Below are 9,710 nucleotides of genomic sequence, written 5' to 3'. Positions count from 1 at the left end.
CATACCAGTGAAGGTTTCAGTACAAGGATTGATTCCTGCAAGTCTCTTTGAAGTTCCAAAGTCCGAAATCTTCAACACTCCACTGTATGTGTTGATAAGCACGTTATCACCCTGAGGAAAAGAACATGCAGAGCAATTATTTTTCTCTGCAGACCCTTCATCTAAGACGTTTTGCATAACCTGTTTCTACAATGCACTCTTTACTAAGTAAGTGACTTTTTAAGAGAGGAGATGAAAGAGAAATCAATAACGTTCCTGCCTTATGCAATCCCATTAACAAAAACTTAATCTCAAAGTGAATTTCCTCTCTTACCAGAAGGAATTCAGTTAAAGAATACTAAGAGAGGAAAAAAGGGTTTTTTTTAAAAAAACAAGCCAAACACTTTTTCATCTGCAATCTCCTTGGAAAAGAACTTGCTAATTATCCCATCTACAATCTTCTTCACTTCAATCAGATTTTATGAAAGTTCAGTCATGTCTTTGAAAACAGAAAAAGAAATATATATTTTATCACATATTAAGTTGCTACATGCGAATTTTTCTAGAATAAAAAAACCCTCAAACATATTTTGTTAGTGCAAATTGAAATCAACAATGGTTCACCTACCTAATCCATTCAGAATAGCAGAGAGCTTTCAGAAAAAAAGTTTTTAAATTACAGGACAAATAAATGGCTATGCAGTTACATAATACTACCAGGCTTAATTCTCTGCAAATTCTTACCTTTATGTCCCGATGCACTATTTGATTATCGTGGAGGTATTTTAATCCTTCCAGAATCTGCTTGGTGTAAAAGCCAATTGTCTGCTCATTATTTTTTAATGGTCCCCATTTTGATCGTAGAAGAGCAGAAAGACTACCTGTAATTTTGGAGAGCAAAAAGTGAGAATAAAAATCCCATTAAATTCTGCTTTCTCCCCCAAAGGAAAAAAGTAACAACAAGCATCAATACCAATCTAATTGTGGGTATTTCATCCATAATCAAAGTCCTCTCTAGTCAAATGCTTACTTGCATGACCACTGGCCTGCACAATTAAAGTGAAAGTCTATGTATCTCCTGGGCAGTTTGTGAAGAACTGAAGCCCATGGGAAGGGCTCGTATTGGAGAATTTAATGGAGGACTGTCTCTCTTGGAAGGGACTCCATCCATACTGAAGCAGGGTCAGGAAGTGAGGAGTCCACCCCATGAGGAAGAAGGAGTGACAATATTGATGAACTGATCACATTCCCCATGCCCCTGCACCACTGGTAGGAGAAATCCTAAGTAAATTTCAGTCCAAGAAGAAGGGAGGGGTAGAGGGGACGTGTTTCTAAGATTTGGGTTTATTTCTCATTACTCTACCCTGATTGGGTGGACAATGAATTAAATAAGTCTCCCCAAGTCAAGTCCATTTTGCCTGTGATGGTAACTGATGCGTGATCTCTCCCTGTCCTTATATCACGGCCAATGAGCCTTGTGTTGCATTTTCTCCACCCTATCCAGCTGAGGAGCAGAGTGACAGAGCACCTTTGGTGGGCACCTGGGAGCCAGCCAGGGTCAGTCCTCCACTCATCTGCAGGTAAAAGGAGCTCACCTGCTATAGCAATGATCTGAGCTTTATCTGTCGTACAACATATCTAACTCCTCAAGCAGTTTGAAGACACAGTTTTCTCTACTGACTTCAGAAAAAGACACTACAGAATATATTACACTTGTATGAAACATGTCTCATGGCCCTATTATATGTTTTTATACTTTCAAAATGCTGAAAGGATACCAAACCAGTCTCCCCCAAAACTTACCACCTGGCACCTGTTCCATGAATATTTTGATGAAGCCATTCTCACTAAGAGAACCTAAATACTGGACAATGTTCTTATGTTTGAGATGCTTATGCAAAGCTATTTCTTCATGCAGAGGTTGGGAGTACCTGGAAAGCAAAGAAGCAGTTTATTCCTGATCTCGGTGAAGAAAGCCTTGAAACAGCTTAAATTGAAAATGAGTATTAAATGAATTTAACAACACTGGTTATGACCAGCATATACTAAAAGTATTATGTAAACATATGTAAATACAAATAGCATATACAAAATATATATAATACTGTGTATTCCTACACACAAAATGTTACAAAAACACATAGAGTGAGGAAAAAGATTTTCTGAAAAATAAACTCCACTCCAGTCTAACTCCAAGAGAATAAACAGTTATGAAAGTGATTGGATCCATATTGGTGCCAAAGTGAACTAGTAAAGTATAAAGCTAGTGTAAATAAAAACACTTCAATAATGAAAATGAATCACCATTTAAATTTTAAAGCAGAAGTCTTTGCTGAAGGCAAGATGAGGTATCAGAGTAAGAAAACAGAAATAGAGAGATATTTAGAAGAATAGATCAAAACAATTTCACCAAATTCAATTTAGTCCAAGGCCAAGTATTTTTCAGAGATAAGCTTTTCAACAGCCTTTCTGCCAAGAAAGTTTCTGGAGTCAGGATCTTTCTCCAGTGTTGACCACCACCAGAGCTCAGCAGCTGATGTGCTGAGCTGATATATTAGGTCCAACCTGACACTCTCCCTAACTTAGGCCTGCCTTAATGCTTCCCTTTGATGTGGGCCAGCTGCCAGATTTTGTGCATTTTCTGTGTATTTCTGGCAAAATGTACACAATACGCTGACAGTCTGGTAGCTATCTTCTCTAAAGCTCTAACATCTGTGCCAACACTTTCAGGGTAGTTGAAATAGATGAAGGACACTGACCTCCTTCTGTCAGTTCAAATGTGAAAAGTAGTAGCAGCATTTGCAATTGGGGTTGTCACAGGAAAAGTACCTGTGACTTCCACTTCCTTTTGGCACCAGTAGCTATCACTCTCCCTCAAAGAAAATCAAGCTACTAGTGGAGGCTGAACTCTTAAAAAGTGTTGGGAAAAGAAAAAAAAAAGTGTTCATCTGAAAATCCCATTGGATAACAACCGTTGCAGAAAATAATTATTTGGTTACTGAAGAGTGTGATTATGCAACTCTGAGTCTGTTTACTAAAAACTAATTTGAGTTTTGCCTTACCTCTCCACATGATTATAAAGATTCTGACTACGCTGTTACTCATACAGAAATGCAAAATCAAAGACTGTATTCCTGAGTTCTGTTAATGAGATACTAATTCTGAGCAGCAGCAGCAAGACTATTATAATTCTTCTTGCTGTACTTTTAAACAGCACAGTTGAGACTTGTCAAACAAAATAATTTTGCAAATAAAAGAGAGCCATAATAAAATCTTTCCCTAAGATGTAACATTTTTTGTTTTAGAACTTAATGACTAGAAGACTTTAAATGGTATGAACAAAAATTCCAAATCATCTTCATAGAATGGCTGGAGTTAGGGAGAGACGTTAAAGCTCCAACCCTCCTGACGTGGGCAAGGACATCTCCCACTAGACCAAGTTGCTCAAGGCTTTATCCAAGCTGGCCTTGTCAGTCACTCTTCCCTTATCTGCCACTGCTGTAACCCTGTCACAGAAGGTCACCAAATTTGTCAGGCGCGATTTGCCCTTAGTGTGGCCGTGTCTGCTGTCACCGATCACCTCAGTATTTTCCATGTGCATTACCACAGTTTTACAGAGACCTGTGCCATGATCACAATCAGCACAGAGGTGAGACTGACTGACCTTTAGTTCCCTGGGTCTTCCTTATTCCCTTTTTAAAAACTTGGGGTTTATTTCCCTTTTCCAGTCAGTGGGAACCCATGGATGTAACACTTCAGGCCCATGGACTTGTGCATGTTCAGGTTCCTCAGATGGCCTCAAACATGATCTTCTGCAGTGGGTGGTTTTTGATTATCCCAATCCCTGCCTTTGCTTCCTGTGACTTGGGTGGTGTGGCTGGAGCACTAGTTGAAGACTAAGGCAGAAAAGCTGTCAAATACCTCAGCCTTTTAATGTCCTGGATAACCAGGTCTCCCATTTCCTTCTGGAGAAGGTCCACATTTTCCCTAGCCTCCCTTTTATCACCATGTACTTATGGAAGCTTTTCATGATGCCCTTGACATCCCTGGCCATTCTATTTTAATTGTATTAGGTACTCGATCTTTCCTAACCTGATCCCTGGCTGCTCAGACAATATCCAATTTCTCTGTATTCTCCCCAGGCTCCATATCCTTGCTTCCACCCTTTGTAGGCTTCCTTTTTGTGTCTGAGTTTTCCAGGTGATGCTTGTTCCTTCAAGCAGCTGTCCTGGCTTTTTTCCTGATTTCCCCTTTGTTGGAACAGAGAATGTGTCTCTCTAGTCTAACATTTTCTGATAAGTAAACTATTCAATAGCTTTTATTCAACATATAGTGAAATTGAAGACTCACTGGTTTTTGCATAGAAATATTTTAATTTCCAGCCCTGCCTGACTCAGAACTCAAATATTTTTTACAAATTCAAAAGGTGGCAATTCTTACTTCTTAAATTATACAAATTAACTTCAGAGATTTTTTTTTCTTTTTATAGACTGCTTTCAAAGTGTGATAAGAACAGGTTACAATTAACCAGAAGTGAATTAATAATTTTTTCTTACTTTGCCGTTAAAGAATAATAGTTGAAATTCTTTCTGGAGACCTCTAAACATTTAGATGAAAGACTAACAGCTTCCTAATAATCTCTTTTCTGGTATGTTTTGCACACTGAACCTGAAATCTTTTCCCTTGAAAATTCTTTTAAAATGTATATTGGAGAAGAAAAATCTGGATTTTTTTTTTCCCTTGAAGTAGTTAGTGCTGTATTCAGGCTATCTTTCTATTAATCACAGTTGTTACAAGCAAATTTCTTCTAACATACACAAAACTTGCAACTATTTTGAGTCAACAGAATGTTTTATGTAATAAGACCATACTTTCTGGGAAGTCATAAAATATATTGAAGTTCAATTTGGAATAACAATATAGAGGATAGAAGGATTTCCCTCTCCATAATCTAAGTTCTAGTACCTTTAGAATATTATGAGAATGGAAAAATTATTAGACCACATATCCATTTGAACAGCCTATCTATAAATGAATTCTAAAAGATTTACAAGCATTAATTCTTAAATGTCAAAGGAAAAAAAAACAAGTCAGAACAGAATAACCAAAGGGAAGCCCACAAGGCAGAACCATGAAAAAGAAACTGAGTCAAACTTGACAGTTTAATACAGTCAGTTTCACTTGAAAACTCTTTAGATTTCATATCACTTTTGTCACAATATTTGTGGAAAACTATGTATATATATCCTGGAAGTCTTCAGATACACAAATACAAAGGACACTAAGTGCCTGGTCCTTACATGGCAATCATTGTACAGGAGAGAGGGTTACACATACATAGAGACACTCTGCATTAAAAAAAAAATTAACAAAGAGATTATTCCACATCATTTATTCTGATGCTTTGTGGCTTCAAAATAAATGGTGCAAAAACAAGACAGAAGAATGTCTTTATCAACAATTCAGGCCCTGAATTTTAAAGGACTGCACAAATTACAAATGTCAATAGGTATTTTATATGGACATGCCTGAGTATGTCTAAGTAAATAGGGCTCATTGCCAGGTATTTGAGTCACATTCTGCACTTCTGTAGTTTTTTTGGTTTGGTTTGATTTTGTTAATGAATGAGAAAAAAACTAGTACCAAATCCAGCAAACATCTAAATTCTCAGTTGTGATCACAATCTACTCTACAACTTGGGAATATCTAATCACAAAGATAGGGGACACCACTATATAGCACAGCCAGGTAACCTAAGGGCAACTTTGTAGAAGGGGCACTCCTTGATCAGCAAATTCATCGACCATGTTAGTGATGAAATCACGTAATACACAGAATTTGGAGTTAGCCAGAGTTACTATACCTGCTGTCTCTCTCCGGGATTTCCTTAATAGCAATTCTGACTTGATTGCTCAGATCTCGTCCTGCATACACAATGCCGTACGTTCCTTTTCCCAGAATGACTCGCTCACCATTCTCATCGTACTCATAATCATACTGCAAAGCAAACAGCAACAACAACATGAAGTAGAAGAGAAGGATAACATTTATTCCATCTGACGCCGGGCCGGGCGGTCCGGCGGCCCCGCGTGTCCGGGCTGAGCCCGCCGCGGCCGCGGGCGGCAGGGGGCGCTCGGTGCGCGCCAGGCGCAGGGCGCGCTCCGCTCCTCCCTCCCGGGGCTCCCCAGACCTCCCACCCTGCCAAATCCAGCACAGCCCCCGCTCGGGCACGGCCAGCACACTGTGCCCGTGGGCGTCACTCAGCACGGCCCGGCATCAAGCGTGGTTTCAGCTGAGTTTGAGTTTCAAGGAGTTTAAGGCCAGCCCAAAAACATTTGTTAGAGAGACTACCGATCTGTCCTCTTGTGTAACACAGAGAGAGAATTTCACAAGCTCACTCCTGTGCTAAACACAGTAGCTTAGGCCTACTTAAAGTATTTTTTATTTTCTTCCATATAAAGACAGGTATCTTTTTAATTAAAAAAAAAAATCCACTACCTCTTTTAGTAGTTTGTTTCAGCAATAAACTATTCTCACGGTAAAGTTGTGCCTCTTAATTCAATTTTTTTTTGTTATCATTATTGAATTACATTTTTGCAACAGATTAAAGAGACCAGCAGCATATTGCTGTTTTTCTTGTAAAAATACTTATCCACTGTAATCAAGTCACCCACTGCTTTTCTTTTTGCTAAAATAAACTAACACCCTAAGGTTCTCAATAGAGTCTCTTTTCTCTGCCACAAGTCACCCCAGTGGTTTCTCTTTGTCCGATCTCTGATTTCAGAGAGAGAACATTATAAAATGTGTTATAAATGTGTTACAAAATGCCAATATCAAAAGTGGGACAGAGGGCTGTCTGTATTCATTACACTGACTCCCTCAGTTAGCTATGGATGTCTCTAGAGCTTCAGGACACCAGATTTTCTCATGATAGGACAGGGTCTCAGGTATTCTATCCTGCTCCCTGTCACCTCAAAGAAAGCTTAAATGCTTTCTTTAACACTTTAAGTGCTGCATTGCACCAGTACTCCCTCTCCAGCCACATGTGTGTTCAGATAAAAGTCCAGGTGAGAACACAGCATAAACAGTAACTTCACTAATTGACTTCACTAATCCCTGGAAAAGGAATGAACAATTTACTTCAGTGAAGTGCTAGACTCAAAGCCCATAATTTTGTATGTTGGGAGAAAAAAAAGTACAAATACCTCCAGAGAGTCTCCATCACATTCCCCTTCCTCTGTAGTCTTCCCCATTTCTTCAGTGATACTGTTCACCATATCAAAAAATCTGTACCAAAAAAAAAAAAAAAAAAAAAAAAAAAAAAAAAAAAAAAAAAGAGAGGAAAAAAGCAAACACATGCTTGAGCCAGTAACTTGAGACAGTATAGGAACAAAGTAATGAAGGGACCAAGAGAGGACTTAAGTAGAGTAATTATTATTTTATATAACTACACATTATGTAATAGCAATGTATATATAAGTATATATAAGTGTAATTTATACATTCACTGTATAGGTTTGCTTGTCAGAAAAAAAAAATTGTTAAATGGTGATTTTGCCATCAAAATCTGAAGTTTTTCTACTTCTTTTAAATGTACAAAAAAATCTATGATATGTGAAGTTAGTAATGGAATTAGTATTTCAAAATCTACAGCTCAGTTGAAGTTCTCATCGTAAACCACCATTTCTTTATGTCCATCGAAAGCACTGAAGCATCATGAGAAGTGCTGGCAAGTCTTGCTACATTTGGAAGAGTATTTCTAGTATAGGAATTCCGGCTTCAAGTTTTTCCTTGAGTGAAAAGGATGTCTATTTAATAACCTTTCATTTAAAAAATACTATTATAAATTACTTCTACCCTTTTGAAAGAAGGCAAGTACAAAAACCATGTCATGCTAAGGTATTGCTTGCCCATCTCTTAAGAGTTCAGATGTGAAGGGGAATGAACATGGTAAAAGAACCTATGTGAACTGGAATGAATGAAAGAACAATCTAAAGATTGGGCTGTGAGGTGGATCCAGTCATTAATAGAGAGTACGGCAGTGATTTTAGGCAAATTTGCAGCCATAAAGATGCATTTGCAGCACAAAAAGATGTGAAAATTTCCTTTGGGAATGCTTCCACGGTCAATTCAACACCACAGCCTCAAGTTTATGGAGCAGAAACACAGCTTAGAGAAATGGAGACATCCCTAATTTTGTGCAACAAACTTTTCCCAAATTTCCTGCAGGGACATACGTATAATCTTACTTATGTAAACATATGCTGATCTAAAGGAAATCAAGTGTGCTTGTTCCTAATTACAAAAAAAATGTATTTACAATTACAGTGAAATCTTGACCAGACTTTGTTTTTACTCCAAATGTTCCCACTTCAGTAAGTCCTTCTAAAGTTTAGGATGTTTTGTTGAATTGGGGGCACACACTTTTATTAAGCCATAATACAATAAGTATTACAAAACTAATCCCAGAAAGGTGTGTGTTAAAAAATAATTACATTTATAATTGTATTTGTTTCTAATGTTTGCCTGAGCTTGTTCTTTGACCCTTCACACATCAGATATCCAGTGTACTAAGGTACACAGGGTGCTGTGCATTAAGCTTTCACACAGAAGATGCTGATCAGTGAGGACACTCAGATCAACTTGCACCATAGTTCTGAAACAGTCAGTCCCTGTTGTGCATGCAGACACCATCTATCCCACCACAGACCATGGTTTTTTTTCTGAAATAACAGCAGTGACCTACCTTCTACAATGAAGTTCTGTGCAGAAATAGATTTGAAAGTCATCTGAGTTGTGCAGCACGTACAAGAAACAGCATCGCTCTTCAAACTTGGAAATGCTGAAAGAACAGCCAAGAAAGTTATTGGAAAGATGCATTTAGACTTCTACCAGCTTTGTCAAACCATACAGATCAACCCATTTAACATGGGAAAACACCAGATTAAATCTGAGAACCTATAGTTTTTCCTCACTGTAAAATCACCCTCTTGTGTCCTCCACAGTTCACGTTCTGACGTTTGCTAGCATTCAGCTTGCCCCACTTGTCCACACATTGCCCAAGAAAGAGTAGGAGAAAAGAAATTCATAGGAATGTTTTCATTAACCTGTGACATTTTTGTCTTCAGTACATTTAGGTAATGCCCCTAATTTTCACTCCTGCAACCAGAATGAAACATCCTTTCAGGATAGTATTAGAAAGTTGGACTTTGAACTGAAATAATGAGTTCTTTGTGTTTTAGACATCAGCCACAGCTCAATCCTGAATACAAAACTTTCTACTCAGTTCCTTGTTAACTGGTACCTTGATAGTAAGTTAGAAAAGTATTTTTAAATTAAGTCAGTGTCTATATGTGAGGTGGATTATTTTACCACCCGTTCCTGCTCACATCTTCCTTGAATTTTGGTTTTATCCGCTACAACTGCAGAGCAATGATAAAGAGGAGGCATGTATGCCATTTTCTTATAAACATTTCAATGGAAAAACAGAAGAGATGCAAACTCTTGTACAGTTGTCAGTTTTCCCCCCCAAATAGGTGCCAGTTTGTGCAAAGATATTCATTCACCAGATCTGTTTTATATGTATGTCACTACTCTGCTCCTTATAGAAAATATTAAATGTTATTTGAAATAGCTCTTTCGGTCACATTGTTACATATTGAGTGCCAGCTGTCAAGCTGATGCAGTATAATTGATTCATACTATATTGGAAAAAGGTGGAGGGAAATGGC

General features: G+C 38.0%; 1 protein-coding gene across 1 annotated transcript in view; it reads right to left on the bottom strand.

Moving 5' to 3' along the window:
• The window catches only part of MAP3K5 (mitogen-activated protein kinase kinase kinase 5), a 99,256-nt gene that overhangs the window by 20,093 nt on the left and 69,453 nt on the right, over positions 1 to 9,710 (bottom strand). Inside the window, exons 13-18 of the mRNA XM_063390292.1 lie at positions 8,726 to 8,821; positions 7,185 to 7,266; positions 5,843 to 5,976; positions 1,783 to 1,910; positions 724 to 860; positions 6 to 111 (exon numbers count right to left, since the gene is read on the bottom strand). Of these exons, the coding sequence (XP_063246362.1) occupies positions 6 to 111; positions 724 to 860; positions 1,783 to 1,910; positions 5,843 to 5,976; positions 7,185 to 7,266; positions 8,726 to 8,821 (683 nt within the window). The remainder of the gene's footprint in view (positions 1 to 5; positions 112 to 723; positions 861 to 1,782; positions 1,911 to 5,842; positions 5,977 to 7,184; positions 7,267 to 8,725; positions 8,822 to 9,710) is intronic.

This window comes from Prinia subflava, chromosome 2, assembly GCF_021018805.1.
Source record: "Prinia subflava isolate CZ2003 ecotype Zambia chromosome 2, Cam_Psub_1.2, whole genome shotgun sequence".
In the NCBI taxonomy this organism is placed as follows: Eukaryota; Metazoa; Chordata; class Aves; order Passeriformes; family Cisticolidae; genus Prinia; species Prinia subflava.
Note: the sequence above shows the minus strand (reverse complement) of the source record. Positions and strands in the feature narration are given on the sequence as shown.